General features: G+C 44.0%; 1 protein-coding gene across 1 annotated transcript in view; it reads right to left on the bottom strand.

Moving 5' to 3' along the window:
- The window catches only part of NDC1 (NDC1 transmembrane nucleoporin), a 168,252-nt gene that overhangs the window by 46,728 nt on the left and 102,424 nt on the right, over nt 1-19,100 (bottom strand). The window contains exon 12 of the mRNA XM_069232644.1: nt 12,524-12,766. Coding sequence (XP_069088745.1) covers nt 12,524-12,766 — 243 coding nt within the window. The remainder of the gene's footprint in view (nt 1-12,523; nt 12,767-19,100) is intronic.

Below are 19,100 nucleotides of genomic sequence, written 5' to 3'. Positions count from 1 at the left end.
GAATAGTGGCACTCCATAGGAAAAGCATTTTTTGACTTTCCTATATCTTTGGCACCGTTTGACGAATCTTCACGAAAGTTTCCCCCAAAAAGTGTTGTGGTGATTCTTGTTGTGAATGGAAAGTTTCATGGTGATCCAATAAGCGGGTGGTGAGAAAAATGGGGCTCAAAAACCAGGTTGCATTTCCTATGTTAATTTCCATAGGATTCTTTAGACACAGCTACAAGCCAAACCACTGGACGGAATTGCACCAAATTTGGCGGAAAGTTAGCTGTCGGTGTGCAGGTTATGCTACCACTGATTTGGTGTGAATCTGTTAAGTAGTTTTTGTGATATTGAAGGGAAAATCAATTTGTATATACCTGGCTGCAAATAATTCACAAAATTTGCTGATTTCTCACGAATACGCGTGCAAAAAGAAGTGTTGCAAATGGCTGACCGCAACCAGATGCCAAATTTGCGACTGCCATTTTATTTCACGGGGCACGGTCCCCGGGGGTGAAAATCCAAATTGAAAGTAGCATAAGGGGTCAGGGTTTTCACAAACTATTTCCGAATATGGAAACATTTGAAAAGAAAAAACACTAATTCAAACAGTAATTCGTTCACTCATAGTTGCACTCAGACTCATGCGTCCAATCACACACACACTCAGACACTCATGCACCCCCTCACACCAACTCACTCACACACCCACCCACTTTTAGACCCACTCACAGATCCACTGACAGAGACAGGCCCAGTAGCCAACCTGCGCTGGACACAGCCAAAGGATGTGTGTGGTGTGGGTTTGAGTGGTTATAAGGGCTTCGCTGCAAGGCCTGGATGCAGGCCAGGCCTTGTGAACAAGCCCTGCCACGAACGGCCGAAGGCCATGTGCAGCGGGGGTTGGAATTGCATATAGTAATTAATTAATCAATCAATAATATTTATAAAGCGCACTACTCACCCGTGAGGATCTCAAGGCGCTAGGGGAGGGGTTACTGCTGCTCGAAGAGCCAGGTTTTGAGCTGCCTCCGGAATGTGAGGTGGTCCTGAGGTTGGCGGGGAGGGAGTTCCAAGTCTTGGCTGCCAGGTAGGAGAAGGATTTCCCACCTGCTGTTGTGCGGCGGATGCAAGGGATTGCGGCGAGTACGAGGCTGTCGGAGCGAAGTTGACGGGTGGGCGTGTAGAAACTGAGGCGACGGTTGAGGTATTCGGGTCCCTTGTTGTGGAGGGCTTTGTGTGCGTGGGTGAGGAGCCTGAAGGTGATCCTTTTGTTGACGGGTAGCCAGTGCAGGTGTCTCAGGTGAGCGGAGATGTGGCTGTTGCGGGGTATGTTGAGGATGAGGCGAGCGGAGGCGTTTTGTATTCGCTGAAGGCGTTTCTGGAGTTTTGCGGTGGTTCCTGCGTATAGGGTGTTTCCGTAGTCCAGGCGGCTTGTGACAAGGGCGTGGGTCACAGTTTTTCTGGTGTCAGCGGGGATCCAGCGGAAGATCTTTCAGAGCATGCGGAGAGTGAGGAAGCAGGAAGACGAGACGGCGTTGACTTGTTTGGTCATGGTGAGAAGCGGGTCCAGGATGAATCCGAGGTTGCGTGCGTGGTCTGAGGGGGTTGGAACGGTGCCCAGGGCCGTGGGCCACCAAGAGTTGTCCCAGGCGGACGGGGTGTTTCCTAGGATGAGGACTTCCATTTTTGTCGGAGTTCAGTTTCAGGCGGCTGAGTTTCATCCATTCTGCGACGTCTTTCATTCCATCCTACAGGTTGGTCTTGGCGATGGTAGGGTCCTTGGTGAGGGAAAGTATCAGCTGGGTGTCGCCGACATCGCACGCAATCACAACATCATCCGTCCATCATCCATCCATCTATCGGTCTATCATCCATCTATCTGTCTATCATCCATCTATCTGTCTATCATCCATCTATCTGTCTATCATCCATCTATCTGTCTATCATCCATCTATCTGTCTATCATCCATCCGTTTTCTATTATCTATCACCCATCCATCCCTTATCTATCACCCATCCATCCCCTCCATCTCTCCGTATCCATTATCTATTTATTTTCTGTCTATTATCTATTCCTTATCTGTCTATGTCTGTCTCTCTGTCTATCTCTAGGTCTATCTCTATCTATAGATAGTGTGTGTGTGTTTTTGTTCGGAATCCGAGAAAGAAAGACTTTCTCCTATTGTTAGATCACACACATCCATTGATACAGACGCAATGTAATGGCAACTTAAGTGCATCAACCACTTCAGCATGAGCACCTTCATCAGAAATCCATAAGACAGCAGCTCAGGAATAAGACAGAGAATGAGGAAGAAACTATGAGGGAACTGAAAATGAGAAAGGAGGAGTTAAGGCATGGATCGCCATCACAGAGAATGTGCCCCAGTGCTGCAGCAAACTGAACCAAGATAATGAATTATAACAGCAACTTCCATAGTTATGGAATACGTAAAACAAATATTTTTGTTACCACTAATAAGGAGACCATAAAAAGTAAGGCATATGTAGGAGTGGGAGCTATGAAATAAATACAAATCAGCACTAGTATGTGTTAGGCATCCATGATTAACTAATAGTGAGACAAAAGCTAGTAAGGTGAGAAGGGCTAAAAACAAATAGAAAATGTGCTAATGGTAAAGAAACTCTCAACACCAAGTTTTTTTTTACGATTGGATAACATCAGGAGGATTGAGGATTCATACCAAGACAGAAATATAACAAACAAGTTAATAATCACCGATAATGCTTTTTCTTCTTGATACTCTACACAGATTGCTCACCTTAAGAACAGATGTTATAGCTGTAACTTCAAAAAGGTGGAGAATTTGGGAGTGGGGTCAGACTAAAATGTCTTGCGGGACCAGGGGCGCAAAATCGCCTTCTTGTCGGACCGCTCTGTCAAGACAGTTGTGTTTCGTGAACGAGTGAAACAATGCCATGTCACAGCCTGACAGATGTCCAGAACCGGTATGTCCCTTGCCAAAGCTGTGATAGCAGCCTTGGTGGAACGAGCATGTAGGATGTCATTAAGGGGGTTGCATCTTCGCCAGCCCAGATTTTGATGCAGAGGACTATCCATCTTAGCAGAGACCTTTTCGTCACTGCTTTCCTTTCTGTGCTCTAAAGAACCATACAAAGAGGTGTTAATCTATGCCCCCCCCCTCCCCCCCTTGTGAGGTCAATGAAAAAGATCAGCACCCTTTTAATCTGAGCCAAAGGGATCTCTTTCTCCTTCAAAATGTGAGGCGGAGTGAAAAAACTTTGGTAAAGAGATACAGTGGGCAACATGGAAAGGCATCACAACTTTTGATAGGCCACCTGGGTCTTCAGTAGGTCCTCTCAAAGTGGTAGGTGGATCGATGGGCAAATGCTCGTGTTCAGCTTCTCTGGGCACCATACTCTCCTAGCCCAGTCCAGGGCCATTAAGATGACTTGGGCCCAGCCTGTCCTGACTTTCTCAGAACCAGAGGCACAAGAGACCTGTGGCAGGAATGCATATTGGAAAAATGTGTAACATCACAGTCACAATAAGGTGGTCAGTGACTTTGCTGTAGGAAATTCCAGTGTGCAGTAAAGCTGATAGAACATGTACTATACCATCTTGAGGTGGAGATGCCACCCATGAAAGACCATGAGAAGCCTGCCCAGCTCAACTGCTGTGGGATTCGGAGATACTGCTAGATGATTGGCTACCAGATAAATGCTCTATTCGTCGAGCCACCTGCATAGACCTAGGGCCTCCTGGCACAGGACCTAGAATCCTCTTCCGGCCTATCTTTAAGTGGCAACGTAAGGACCTGCACAAGTCTCAACTAGATGGATGGCAGGAAGGCTTTTGTGGTAAAAATTGATTTCCTGAATTTCCAAAAGCTGATGTAGACTAGAAGCCTCTGATTGCCACCTCTCAGAGATTACAATTCTACTTGATTAATGATGAGTCTATTACAACTGTGATGCCTGAAAGGGGATAGGAGAGTAGCATGCCGCAGGTGAGGTTGGCATGTGTCTGCCACCACAGGAGAGCCTGAGCCTTCTCCGGAAAGATCTGAATAGAGTTAGAGAGGCAGCCTATATGCTAGACCTGCTAATTGGATGTTACGCAGAAGGGTCTGCAGATGCTAACTTGTGTTTAGGACAAGGAGGATGCCCAATGCTAAAATTCTGGGACGCCTTGGAGCTGTCTTCACTGAGACCCAGGATTGGGCCTGAAACTTAGAGATCATTCCCAAACTGTTCCGAACTCGCTGCAGTAGTGGAATGGGCATGAACGGCACCATGATCAGGACAGCGCCAATCAAAGGTCCTGAAAGACTAGGTAGACCATCCAGTCTCCTGGGTCGAGACCAGAAATAATCTGCGACAGGGTGAGAATCTTGAATTTGATTTTCTGCCCACTGAATACCTTTCTGCAGAGGTCCAATATAGGCCTTAGGGCTTCCATCTTTCAGCATAATGAAGTCGCAAGAATAACACTTCTCTCCAAGCCGGCACCCATGTTGTAGCACCCTTTATCGGCAAAAAGTAAACTCCATGCAGCAAGGCTGTGGAATGATATGCTGACAGTTGTTCTGATGTGGGGGGTGAAAACAGGTCGGAAGGAAAGACAGGGCACAGGACCGTTGAATGATTTGCAAAACCCTTCAGTCTGATGTGATGGTTGTCCAGCGAGGAAGGAAATGTTGCATATCTGAGTTGGCGGACAGCTGTCCCAAATGGTGTGAACAGTCACAGTTGCTATCATGACCTCTGCAACAAAAGGATTGTCCGACTGTATTCGTCCTGGCACTTTCTGTAAGCTAGTCCTCTGAAAGAATTCCTAAACTTCCAGTATTGGTAGTGGATTTGCTTAGCAAGAGACAAGAGTCAAAAAGGATCATACTGTTGCTCGACTGTCCTTTAATCATTCAAGCGCTAGATTAGCCTTCACCATGAAAAATCTAAAGCCATTGAAGGGCATGTCCGTAAAGGGAAACGGACATTCCCTGGAAACCCGGTTATTCTTATCCATAAATGCCTTCTAGATAGCATACTGCTGCCAGCAGCTGTTACCACACTGTCCGTGGTATCCAAACCAGCACTGAATGCATACCTCGCCATGTCCTGGCCATAATGTATTCTTTGAGCCAGTAAAGCCTTAGGGCTTCCCGCACATCGCAGAATAAAATGTGCTCTCCATGTGTCATAAAGCACAGGTCTATCTTCCCAGAAAGCACAACACTTACAAGGATCTTAAGGCCAAACTAGCAAAAGACAACATTTTCTCTCCAAAGGCATCAATTTGTTACAAACCTCTACCACGGAGGACTGTTTGAAAGAGAATTAGGCTATTACTCATAAGGTGCCTTGTCAAAAAAACAGGATCATCACAGGTCAGCGTACGTTGCCTAGCAACAGATCGACTGACCACTTCAGTTTCATCTTCCTCCTTTACAGCAAATTGGAAAAAACACCCATAACATGAGACAGCAGACACGAGTTTCTGCTCAGTCATTAATGTATTAATTTGTCTGCCTACTGAGGGTCCTTAATGTCTCACTTTTAATCACACATTTGTCCCTTTCTCAACACATCCCTTGTTAAAACTCATTCCAACATCTCATCTTCACATTTTTTGTAGGTAGCATGTGGCTTCAAATGAACAAAAAGAGGATTCCTCCTGAATTTACACATAGGCCATGTGTGTGATTCAGTGCATAAGTGGTCTGCCAGTGCCATCACCCAAGGCATTTGTTTTTGCACTGGCATATAAGACAACATGTACTGGTCAGTTTCAGCCCTTCGATATTGCCCTGTGAAAGTACTTACAACTGAGATCCATGGACACAAAGCAGCCAAGCCACAACAAAGGGAAAGGATAATAGCAGTAATGAAAATGTCACTTACACAGTGTACATCTGTTCGTGGCATTGGTCGCTGCAGATTCACATGTTGTGCATAGTCCGCCATCTGGTTTTGGGTCGGAGCGTTACAAGTTGTTTTTCTTCGAAGAAGTCTTTCGAGTCACGAGACCGAGGGACTCCTCCTCTTTGCTTCCATTGCGCATGGGCGTCGGCTCCATCTTAGATTGTTTTCCCCGCAGAGGGTAAGGTAGTAGTTGTGTGTGTTAGTAATAGTGCCCATGCAATGGAATGAATAAGTATGTACAAATTAAGGTTAAGTAATATGTATATACAAATGTACAGATGTTGAAGATAACTTCCGACGGCTACAGGCTCCCGGGGAGGCGGGTGGGCACATGTGAATCTGCAGCGACCAATGCCACGAACAGATGTACACTGGGTAAGTGACATTTTCAGTTCGATGGCATCTGTTGCTGCAGATACACATGTTGTGCATAGACTAGTAAGCAGTTATCTCCCCAAAAGCGGTGGCTCAGCCTGTAGGAGTGGAAGTAGTCTGAAACAAAGTTCTCAGTACGGCTTGACCTACTGTGGCCTGTTGTGCGGATAGCACGTCTACACAGTAGTGTTTAGTAAATGTGTGAGGCGTGGACCATGTGGCTGCCTTACATATTTCGTGCATTGGAATATTTCCTAGGAATGCCATGGTAGCGCCTTTTTTCCTGGTTGAGTGTGCCCTTGGTGTAATGGGCAGTTGTCTCTTTGCTTTAAGATAGCAGGTTTGGATGCATTTAACTATCCATCTGGCTATACCTTGTTTTGATATTGGGTTTCCTGTATGAGGTTTTTGAAATGCAATAAACAGTTGCTTTGTTTTCCTAACCTCCTTTGTTCTGTCGATGTAGTACATTAGTGCTCTTTTGACATCTAATGTATGTAGTGCCCTTTCAGCTACTGAGTCTGGCTGTGGGAAGAACACTGGTAACTCTACCGTTTGATTTAAGTGGAACGTTGAAATAACCTTTGGTAGGAATTTAGGATTGGTTCTTAGTACAACCTTATTTTTGTGTATTTGGATAAAAGGTTCTTGTATTGTAAATGCCTGAATTTCACTTACTCTTCTTAGAGATGTGATGGCAATGAGAAATGCAACTTTCCAGGTTAAGAATTGTATTTCACAAGAATGCATAGGTTCAAAAGGTGGTCCCATGAGTCTTGTCAAGACGATGTTAAGGTTCCACGAAGGAACTGGTGGTGTTCTTGGTGGTATTATTCTTCTTAGGCCCTCCATAAATGCTTTAATGACGGGTATCCTAAACAGCGAAGTTGAATGAGTAATCTGCAGATATGCAGATATTGCTGCCAGGTGTATTTTTATGGAAGAGAAGGCTAGATTTGACTTTTGTAAGTGTAGTAAGTATCCCACTACATCTTTTGGGGATGCGTGTAATGGATGAACTTGATTATTATGGCAGTAGCAAACAAACCTTTTCCATTTGCTTGCATAGCAATGTCTAGTGGATGGCCTTCTAGCTTGTTTTATGACTTCCATACATTCTTGAGTGAGGTTTAAATGTCCGAATTCTAGGATTTCAGGAGCCAGATTGCTAGATTGAGCGATGCTGGGTTTGGATGCCTGATCTGCTGTTTGTGTTGTGTTAACAGATCTGGCCTGTTGGGTAACTTGACGTGTGGTACTACTGACAGGTCTAGTAGTGTTGTGTACCAAGGTTGTCTTGCCCATGTTGGTGCTATTAATATGAGTTTGAGTTTGTTTTGACTCAATTTGTTTACTAGATATGGAAGGAGAGGGAGAGGGGGAAAAGCGTATGCAAATATCCCTGACCAGTTCATCCATAGGGCATTGCCTTGAGACTGTCTGTGTGGGTACCTGGATGCGAAGTCTCGGCATTTTGCGTTCTCCTTTGTGGCAAATAGGTCTATTTGCGGTGTACCCCAAATTTTGAAGTAAGTGTTTAGGATTTGGGGGTGAATCTCCCATTCGTGGACCTGTTGGTGATCTCGAGAGAGATTGTCTGCTAGGTGATTTTGGATCCCTGGAATAAACTGTGCTATTAGGCGAATGTGGTTGTGAATTGCCCATTGCCATATCTTTTGTGCTAGGAGACATAGCTGTGTCGAGTGTGTTCCCCCTTGCTCGTTTATGTAATACATTGTTGTCATGTTGTCTGTTTTGACAAGAACGTATTTGTGGGTTATGATGGGTTGAAATGCTTTTAGCGCCAGGAATACTGCTAGTAATTCGAGGTGATTTATATGCAGTTTTGTTTGATGTACGTCCCATTGTCCTTGGATGCTGTGGTGATCGAGGTGTGCTCCCCACCCTGTCATGGAAGCATCTGTTGTTATTACGTATTGTGGCACTGGGTCTTGGAACGGCCGCCCTTTGTTTAAATTTGTACTGTTCCACCATAGAAGCGAGAGGTATGTTTGGCGGTCTATCAACACCAGATCTAGAAGGTGACCCTGTGCATGTGACCATTGTGATGCTAGGCACTGTTGTAAGGGCCTCATGTGCAGTCTTGCGTTTGGGACAATGGATATGCATGAGGACATCATGCCTAGGAGTTTTAAAACCACTTTTGCCTGTATTTTTAGTGTTGGGTTCATGGCCTGTATGACCTTGTGAAAATTTTGAACCCTTTGTGGACTCGGAGTAGCTAATCCTTTTGTTGTGTTGATTACCGCTCCTAAGTAGTGCTGTATTTTGCACGGCACAATGTTTGATTTTGTGTAGTTGAGGGAGAACCCGAGTTTGTGGAGGGTTTGTATGACATACTCTGTGCGTTGTGAACACTTTGTTAGCGAGTTGGTCTTGATTAGCCAATCGTCTAGATACGGGAATACGTGTATTTGCTGCCTTCTGAAGTGTGCGGCTACTACTGCTAGGCATTTGGTAAACACCCTTGGCGCGGTTGTTATAACGAACGGTAAAACCTTGAATTGATAGTGTATCCCCTTGAATACAAACCTTAGGTATTTCCTGTGCGAAGGATGTATCGGTATGTGGAAATACGCGTCTTTGAGATCTAAGGTTGTCATGTAATCTTGTTGCTTTAGCAGTGGTACCACCTCTTGTAGCGTGACCATGTGAAAGTGGTCTGATTTGATGTAGGTGTTTAGTATTCTGAGATCTAAGATTGGCCTCAGTGTTTTGTCCTTTTTGGGTATTAGAAAATACAGTGAATAGACTCCTGTGTTTATTTCTGTACATGGTACCAGTTCTATTGCTTCTTTTTGCAGTAGTGCTTGAACTTCTATTTCTAGGAGGTCTAAATGCTGTTTTGACATTTTTTGTGTTTTGGGTGGGATATTTGGAGGGATCTGTAGAAATTCTATGCAATAACCATGTTGGATAATTGCTAAGACCCAAGTGTCTGTTATATTCACCCATGATTGATAAAACTGACTTAGTCTTCCCCCCACTGGTGTTATGTGGAGGGGTTGAGTGACCTGTAAGTCACTGTTTGGTTGTTGGGGTTTTGGGGCTTTGAAATTTCCCCCGGTTTCTCGGGAATTGTCCTCCTCTGTACTGGCCTCGAAACCCTCCCCTTTGGTACTGTCCCTGGTAGGTAGACGGTGTTGATTGTGAGGTGCTGGCTTGTGTGGCCTGACCCCGAAACCCTCCTCTGAATGTTGTTTTACGGAAGGTGCCGAAAGTGCCTCTGCTCTGCGGGGAGTAGAGCGCGCCCATGGCCTTGGCTGTGTCAGTGTCCTTTTTCAGCTTCTCAATCGCTGTGTCAACCTCTGGTCCGAACAATTGTTGTTCGTTGAACGGCATATTGAGTACTGCTTGCTGTATTTCTGGCTTAAAGCCAGATGTGCGCAACCATGCGTGCCTTCTGATGGTAACTGCAGTGTTTATTGTTCTTGCAGCTGTGTCCGCTGCATCCATAGAGGAGCGTATTTGGTTATTGGAGATGTTTTGTCCCTCCTCAACCACTTGTTTTGCCCGCTTCTGAAATTCCTTGGGTAGATGCTCGATGAGATGCTGCATCTCATCCCAATGGGGTCTGTCATAGCGCGCTAGGAGCGCCTGAGAGTTGGTGATGCGCCACTGGCTGGCAGCTTGTACAGCAACTCTTTTCCCAGCTGCGTCGAATTTTCGGCTTTCCTTATCCGGGGGTGGTGCATCGCCCGATGTGTGTGAATTGGCTCGTTTGCGAGCTGCTCCTACCACGACTGAGTCTGGTGGCAGTTGAGAGGTGATAAAAGCAGGGTCTGTGGGAGGTGCTTTATATTTCTTCTCTACCCTTGGAGTGATTGCTCTACTCTTGACGGGGTCTTTGAAGATTTGCTTCGCGTGCCTTAGCATTCCCGGAAGCATAGGCAGGCTTTGGTAGTTGCTATGGGTGGAGGAGAGGGTGTTAAAAAGGAAGTCATCCTCGACAGGTTCTGTGTGTAGCGACACGTTGTGGAATTCTGCTGCCCTAGCTACCACCTGCGCATACGCTGTGCTGTCCTCGGGTGGTGATGGCTTGGTAGGGTATGACTCTGGGCTATTGTCTGACACTGGTGCGTCGTATAGGTCCCAAGCATCTTGGTCATCTTGGCTCATGGTGGTGTGAGCCGGTGAATGTGACGGAGTTTGTGCTGGTGATATTTGAGTTACAGGTGGAGGAGAGGGTGGCGGAGTTGCTTTCTTTGCCACCTTTGTTTGTGGTGTTAGTTGTTCAGTTTGGAACTCTAGTCTCCTTTTTCTCTTGATTGGTGGAAGAGTGCTAATCTTCCCCGTTCCACTCTGGATGAAGATCCTTTTTTGTGTATGGTCTACATCAGTAGTCTGTAGCTCCTCTTCAAACCTGTGTTTACGCATTTGAGAGGACAATGAATGTTCCTCTGAATATGAGCCGGTAGTGGTTTCGGTTGCTGATCGTTTTGGCACCGAAACTGTGTCCTTTTTTGTTTTCGGCTCCGAGGCGAATCTCTTCTTTTTCGGAGTCGAGCCTTCTCGGCGTCGATCATCCTCGGTGCCGCTGTCTCTGCGTCGAGCAGCGTCGGCTCCGCCTTCTCGGCGTCGATCTTTTTCGGCAACACTTTCTCGGTCCCGAGAATGTTGCGTGCCTGTGTCTCGACCCGAGTCGGACGATCTGGGCACCGGTTCGGCCTTTTTCGGTGCCGATAGACGGTCACCTTTATGGGTTGAGCCATGGCCAGTTGGCAGTGGCGTCCCCTGGGCCTTGTCTATTTTCTTGTGCTGTGTGCTTTTCGACGTCTTACTCACAGTTTCGTCGACGTCAAATTCATCTGAGTCCGTTTCATGGATGGAGAAGGCTTCCTCCTCTTCTCCTTGTTCCTCGAACTCTCGGTGTTCTGTCGGCGTGGACGCCATCTGTAGTCTTCTGGCTCGACGGTCTCGGAGCGTTTTTCGGGACCGGAACGCACGACAGGCCTCACAAGTTTCTTCTTTGTGCTCGGGTGACAGGCACAAGTTACAGACCAAATGTTGGTCCGTATATGGATATTTATTGTGGCATTTAGGACAGAATCGGAACGGGGTCCGTTCCATCGGTGTCGATGTTACACGCGGTCGGGCCGACCAGGCCCCGACGGGGGATCGAAATTACCCCGAAGGGCTACCGGAGCTCTTCACGATTCGGTGTCGATTCTAACTATCCCGATCCCGAGCGAAACAATACCGACGTAATTTTTCGAAGTTTTGACTATCTTTCCGTCCCGAAACCCGGAGCGAAAAGGAACACGTCCGAACCCGAGGGCGGAAAAAAAAACAATCTAAGATGGAGCCGATGCCCATGCGCAGTGGAAGCAAAGAGGAGGAGTCCCTCGGTCTCGTGACTCGAAAGACTTCTTCGAAGAAAAACAACTTTTAACACTCCGACCCAACACCAGATGGCGGACTATGCACAACATGTGTATCTGCAGCAACAGATGCCATCGAACCACCATTTTTTATTTCATCTTCTCCAATCATATTCACCATCATCTGGTAAATCAAAAAAATCTGGGCCCCATGAAACATGTACTACATAAACCTGACTTGAATTCTGCTTTTTAAAAATTACTTCAATTACTTAAATTTCACCTGTCCTTTCTCTTTAACCAGTTATCCAATGACCTGAATGCGACACCTCACTGCACCAGTGGGTGGAAAATAAATAATATCCTTCGGTAACTCCATGTAGAATTCTCCTCTATTTTCAGATAAACCCTTTTTTATTTACAGGGATAATTTGTCAGTTTTATCGGACACTGCCTTCGTTTCCTACTTGAATGTGCCTTCACTAGCTCAATTTTAATATACCAACTGTGGTCAAGGGCAACAGACAATAGACTCATTTAATTGCAGTAACAAACAGTTTTTACAATTTAAATGGCTGGGGCGCACGAATAGTAGTACAAATAGCCTTCAGAAGAGAAAAACCAGTAAAGGACATAGGATAGAGCAATGGTAGCACTGCGAGGCAGGGTGATGAGGTGTGTGAAGACATACACAGAGCTGTAAAGACAGTAGAATCAGACTGTCAATGCAGAATGCAGCAGAGAATTTAATGAAAGTGATAGCAGGCTGGCCAACGAGCTGTAATAAGAAAATGTAAAGGGTCTCATTCAAGCCTATGAGCAGGAAGGACCCTTTTGTGAAGTGAACAGAACATTTTAAAAAATAGCTAAGTGACAGCGTTTTCAACTTTTTTGATGAAAAGAAAACTTACCCGAATCGGATGACCATAATTTCGGACCTCTTCTCATTATATGAGGACTCTGGATTGACCCGTGCCATGGAGAGTTTTGATCCAGCAATCCACCCAAACGAATTATTGCTGGTGACCCAAAAGGGCTCCCCAGATCATACATGGTGGACTTTTTTAAGTTGGAATGTAACTTCGATACTAGTGGCATAGGAGTGCTGGGATCCTTCTCTGACTGCGAAGGTACTTCTTCTGTAAAAGAAACCCCTGACAGAGAAGAAATATGATAAAGTATCACTGCTTTCACAATAGCATAGCATTCAATCTTAGGTAGTATGGATAATGAAGAAGGAAAGGTTACTTATTTTTAATTTCAATTCTGCATCATAGGTATCTTCAAGAAAGTCATAAAAGCAGAGTTTTCACACCCGCATAAAGGGATCCCATACACTTTTTTTAAAACCAATTCAGCACACAGAAGCATGAACCTGAGGGTCAACACCACAAACATCCAAAAAATAGATGTCACCTCCACAGTTAAAAATGGTCAGCTTTTACTGACAATTTCTTTCTGGAAAGGACCAATATTGTTGAATAAGAAGACAGCATTGCAGCACCTGGCAGTAACGGGAACCTTTAAGCCCCTACATTACACAAAGAAAAATGACGGCAAATGCAACCATTAAGTCAAGAAATCACCAGGTTTCAAAAGCTACGTTCCTCCTTTGAGGATCCAGCAGGTTTCATCTCACAGCATGCACCACAGGGGCAGTTTGCCTCACAGCCTCAGTTCTTTTTGAAGGCAATAACTAGCCTACTTGAGATAAAAATGCTTTTAGAAGTAGTGACATCTGGTGGGGAGGCACATTTGTTTATGACTCCAGTGAGCACACCTACAATGCAGGACTAGGATTTCAAGTAACATTTCCTTCTACATCATAGCATACTCACTTATAGTTATGAACAGAATAGAACAGTAAATCTCAAACCGTGGTCGTCAATCAACAGGAAAAAAAAAGAAAGCTGACAACATCTAAGAAAAAAAGATGTATGACCAACTAAAGTGTCAGTTGTGGCATCCACGTCTAACAGGTAATGCTTAGTGAAGATCTGAATAGAGATCCGTGTGGCTGACTTGCATATCTATTATAAAAGGACATTTCTCAACCAGGCATCAGTAGCAGCCTTCACTCGTTCAGAATGCGCTCTAAGTCTGCCAGGTAGGGGTCTGTTGGCTATTTGGTAAACAGCAATGCATGAAACTATCCATCTAACAATACTTTGTTTTGAAGACACCATGCTGGTACAAAAAGGCCTACTATTGAGAAAGATGATTATTGTTAGGAACAACATTTGTCCGGTTTCACAGAATCAGAATATTTTGACATCGCCCTAGTGAAGATATTTCTGTGCAGGGTAAAGGGACTACTAAAAAAAAAAAAAAAAAAAAAAAAATACTGGCAGATACATAGTATGATTTACGTAAATTTAAGTTACAACTTTAAGCAGAAAAGTAGGATGCAAACTTAAAAGTACTATGTTATGATAGAAAACTGTAGGGTTTCACTGCCAAAAGAGCCTGAAGCTCAGTATCCCTACTTACTGATGCAACTCCCTCTAAACATTACCTTTCAACAAGGTTGCTGCAATGAGAACTTGTGTATGGCCTCAAAGGGAGGAGCCATCAACTTGGAGAGAACCAAGTTAAGCTCCCATGGAGAATGTTTTGGAGGAAATGTCTTCATTAAGCCCTCCAAAAAGTCCTTTACTACTGGAAATGTGAAGCATGACTTCTAGGCAAGCACTTTTCTGTATACCATGATGGAAGCAAGGTGAACTTTAGAAAACGAAAGCCCAAGATTTGAATTCACAGATGAAGAAGGAAGAGAATAACCACATCTTCTTGACATCAGATTGGGTTGTTATTTGTTTGAAGGCACCATAATATGAGCCTCACATATTTAAAGGCATAAGAACTTCTGTTAGATGGATTTTAAGTTATTTGAAAATGTTCATATAGTCCTGAGTTAAGTTTAGATGACCATACAGCACATCTTCAGAAACCACAATGCCAAATTCAAGGATTGCACACTGAGGTGAAGTATTTTACCTTGCATTCTCAATAACTTGTTCAGTTATGAGGTTTAATGGACAGGTGAAGTGATACTAGAAACCACCACACTGAAACGATTAAAATTTTTGTGGCCTTGAGGTTTCAGCTTCACCTACACCGAGAGGATCACCTGGAATTAGAGGAAAACCATTCACAAATCTGTTGGACCAATTCATCAAATGGGTATTGCCGATGGACCATGGTTCTGGAGAAGGGTGGTCCTTTTACTTTTGGCCCATGGTAGGCAGGTCTGTGTGGGGGAAATCCTCAGTCTTGAAAAATGTCTGGCTAGACACTGTTGTTTAGAACCATTCATGAATTAAAGGCAGTATTTTCTAGCAGGTTTGCAAGAGAATCTGGTGACCACAAAATTTACTGACTGGATCAAAGTATCCCTTGCTAGGTGCCAGTGCCAAATCAGTGGCGCCTCAGATAGAACTCTGGATCCGGTAATTCTTTTCATTGATAAGAACCATAGAAAGCCTTCAGTGCCAGATATTCCGTTTTCAATTCCAGAAGATTTATGAGATAGAGATGCTGTGTCTTCAACCACAATCCTTGAAGTGTCAGACCTTGCATCTCCCATTAGAAATGCATCAATTACAGTGGTCTAAAGAGGCAGGATCTGATAAGGAATTTCAGATTCTAGAAGACTGGATTTCTTGTATGAACACTTGGGAGATTCCTTGGCCTGGAGGACAGGCAAGGTCAATCTGTTGTCCATACTGTCTTTTCACTGAAACCAATGCTCTTCCATGCATTGTTGAATACGCCTTGTGAAGCTGTACATTAGGTACAATGGAGATCCACAAGGCGATTCATTCCCAAATTGGCAAGACCAGCCATGCTGTAGGTAAAGGAGTCATCAGCAACAAACGATGCTCTCTCCTACAAAAAGATACATGTTTAATCTTTCAAGTGTTTAGAGTTGCTCACATAAAGTTGTGCACTTGCACCAGAGCCAATGTTGATTTTCACAGTGGATGTGAAGAGCCCCGCTATTTAGTAACAAATCAGTGGTGGTTCCTAATGCATCTATCCTGTGGTGTGGGCTCATCAATCTGCAGTCAAAAGAAGTGTAAGTGTAAATCCTTTTTTGTGAAGGTGAGCTGACACTATGCACTTTGAAAAAGTCCTCTGAGCTAATTTCAAGCCGAACAGTTTACAGGTAATGCGCTCTGCCTAATGTGAATCTCAAATTGTCATCACAATGTAGAAATAAGCATCCTGTACATTCACATAGCACATATAATCTCATTAATTAATTTTATGAGCTGTGGATATATATGATGAGGAGATAAACGTCTAAATTTCTGTCTTTTGAACGACTGGCTGGCTTGTGTGAGGTCCGTGTAGGTTTGACTTTTTTCTTGGGAACCAAAAATATCTAAAAAATATGCCTTTTTCTCTTACAGATTGGGGCACAGCCTATTGCACATTTCTGAAGAAAATATGTAAATTTCATTCTTATTAAGTGCAGTTGATATTTTGGTGTCCATTTTGGATGGATTGATGGAGGTGGGGGATTTGCATTTTAGAGTATATCCACTTGTACAATCCACGGAGAACTAAACATATGATTCGAAAGTTCATGAACTTTAATTTACGAGCTGCTCACTGACTGCCTCACTGCTCCGCCCCGGGTTCTGAAGGGCCTTAACCTCAGGCTTATCAAGGCCTCCTCTACCCTACTTTCTTACGTGATCATTACTTGGATCCACCATACCTGATGCTGTTTGGGTACCACCCCATATCTAAGCCCTACTTTACAAGATTTCTACCTACCGCCTAGGGCCCACCTGCCTTACCGTAGGGATCTTCCGTGTTGTGCTTCATTGGCCGGATGGCTCAGCCTGAGTGACGAAACACGTGTTGGCTGTCTCTTGATGAATGATCAACCCTGGGGCCAACTGTGCCTACGAATAAAGACACTTTCCACAACAGTTTCGTGATCTTCACGTTTTTGTTATCTCCAACTAAAACTACACCTCCAGGGATATAAATCCCTGCTACGTTATTGGACTATTTATTTCTGTGTGCTGTGGTCACATTGCCTTTGTTGTTTCTGTGTACTTTGGTACCCAATTTTTGTGCCTACTGGGTAGTAAGGCACTTGACCACTTGGCACCAGATTCCGTTTGCATTTACTTCTGTTAACCAATACTGTTTTACTTCCTAGATGTGCGGCATCTCTTCACCCCTACTACCCCTGCCTATGTTTTAGGCCTTGTTCCAACTTTAATTGTATATCCAACCTTCAGAAAATGTAAGATCGTGCCAGGATGCATACCGGAGGGAGATTCATGGCAACATTGTGATGGCTAGCTCCACATAATCACTAGATGCACTAATCATTTAGTTGGATACAAATTGTCCCTCATGCATTATCTCCGAGAAATCTTGCCTGCAGTTTTTTTGGGAGATAGTCCGCAAAAGTGGCAAGAGATTACCACATGGTCCTAATATGGCACCCTAGAAAAGCAAATAAACTAGCTATTTTGAAAGGTATCACTGCTGGGCCACAAACTGTGAGCACAGAACTCTCAATGTGCTTGCCTTCTCTGTCCAGCAGTGCTGATGTCTTTGTGACAAAAGGCAGTTTCTTTCTGCCCACAAAGAATGTTACAGAATAACCTTGAGGCTCCTGTCTCAAATATCCTGGGTCTTGATCCAACAAATGTACTTCTTTAATATGCTAGAAGTCACCACTATCATTGTAGCTAGATTTAGAATTTGTTCCTCCCCAAGTTCAGCAAAGCTCAGTACCAAAAGTAAAAGAGGACTTGCAATGTCTCCATTCTAACTGAAACAGTGGACTAATGACCTGCTTCATCTAAATAATCAGTTTAGGTGCTCCCCTCAGTAGATCGTGATGAAAGGTTGGGATGTAATCTACAGGGAAAGACCTTAATAGAGAGGCATCCAGGAATGAAGGCATATATGATGAGTAGGTGACGAAGAATGATGCCTTGGTGGTGAAGGAGAGATGGATGGCAATCTCCTCCTTTTATGTCTCCTAGGTGATGATGGAGAAGGAGAAGCTGGCTGAGACAATGGGACAATAGGGGAAGAAATACAAACTGGTAGAGGCATCTTCCTAGTAAAAAGTATATGGAGGTACTCTTTGATTTCCTTAACCAGGAATGCTTATACCTTGTGTGTCATGGGGACAAGATCAACAGAGAAGGCTCCAACTTTACCGGTAACTACGCTGGGCTGACCGGAACAGGGGACTTGCTAGTTGGTACTTGCCTGAGTGTAAGTGCCGTCCCTGCCACTGAGCTGGCCTTAAACAACAAACATGATGTGCCAAGCCATGACCTGACATTGATTGGTGCTCCCAGAAATGGCAGCGGTACCTCAAGAGATGGTGCTGGGAGAAAAGCCTTTCTCTCTGCACATTTCCTGACCTGGACTATTGAAAAGGGAGATCCATAGACTCAGTAGAGGGAGGACCCTCTCTAGCTTTCTTGCAATGTATTTTCCTCTCATCTTCAGCACAGAGATCTTCAAGCTTTCGCTCAGTCAAAATCCCTTGGGATCGTTTGGAGATCTTTGTGTTTTTTTGTTTAAAAAAAATAATAAATAAAACTCACATTCTTTAGCTAAATATGGGTAAGGTAAACAGACCATAAACACAGAGTGGGTAAGAGGTAGACTTTGCCATCCAGCGGGAGGAGCATTTCACAAAAAGTGATGGCACTTGTGAGGCAAATACAATGCGAAGAGGGTGAAAGCAAAAAAGGACAGAAAGGTTTTTCTAGACATGTACAATGCTGAATGAAGGTGAAATCAAGAAACTACTGAGAAGAATTATTTAAAAAAAAAAAAAAAAAAAAAAAAAAAAGTGTTTACAAAAAGCCCTGAAATGTTCTGAGATTCGCTCAGTACAAGTGGGAAAAAATAACTGAGGCTGTGAAGCAAATGATGGCTCCTTGAACAACCAGTATATTCTTCAACCCTGTACACTCTGCAACCACCTTTTCCTTGTTTTGTCTTTCTATAACAGGGTTTTAGGTTTAGGCTACTTATGTAGCACATAGTACTGCAATGGTGTAACGGTATTGAATAAAACTGGTAATTTCCAGTAAGCAAAAAGTAATCAGTAAATGCTGACATGTTTTATTTTTTATTTTTTCCTTTGCTGAGGACACCTATGTTTAGAAGTATGTAGTGTTGACCTCCAGGTCAAGTTTTACTCACACTGCAGTGATAAAGTTTCCTGGGGTACTTCCTGTTGGAGGAAATGTTCTAGATTTATGGTTGTCAGCGAGGATCCTACAATCCAGAATCAACACCATTACACTCTGGGAATGCAGTCCAGTGTGAACTTGATTTGTGGACTGCTTGTCAATATGGTTATATTCTGTGTGACTAAATAATTCCTCAATGTTGTACATTTCCAAACAATTTGAATTTCGTAGACCAAAATTAAGTTTATGCTTTGAGTAGAGGAGTTAAAACAAGGGTAGGGAAAAGGCAATTTGC

This window comes from Pleurodeles waltl, chromosome 4_2 (assembly GCF_031143425.1).
Source record: "Pleurodeles waltl isolate 20211129_DDA chromosome 4_2, aPleWal1.hap1.20221129, whole genome shotgun sequence".
Classification (NCBI taxonomy): domain Eukaryota; kingdom Metazoa; phylum Chordata; class Amphibia; order Caudata; family Salamandridae; genus Pleurodeles; species Pleurodeles waltl.
Note: the sequence above shows the minus strand (reverse complement) of the source record. Positions and strands in the feature narration are given on the sequence as shown.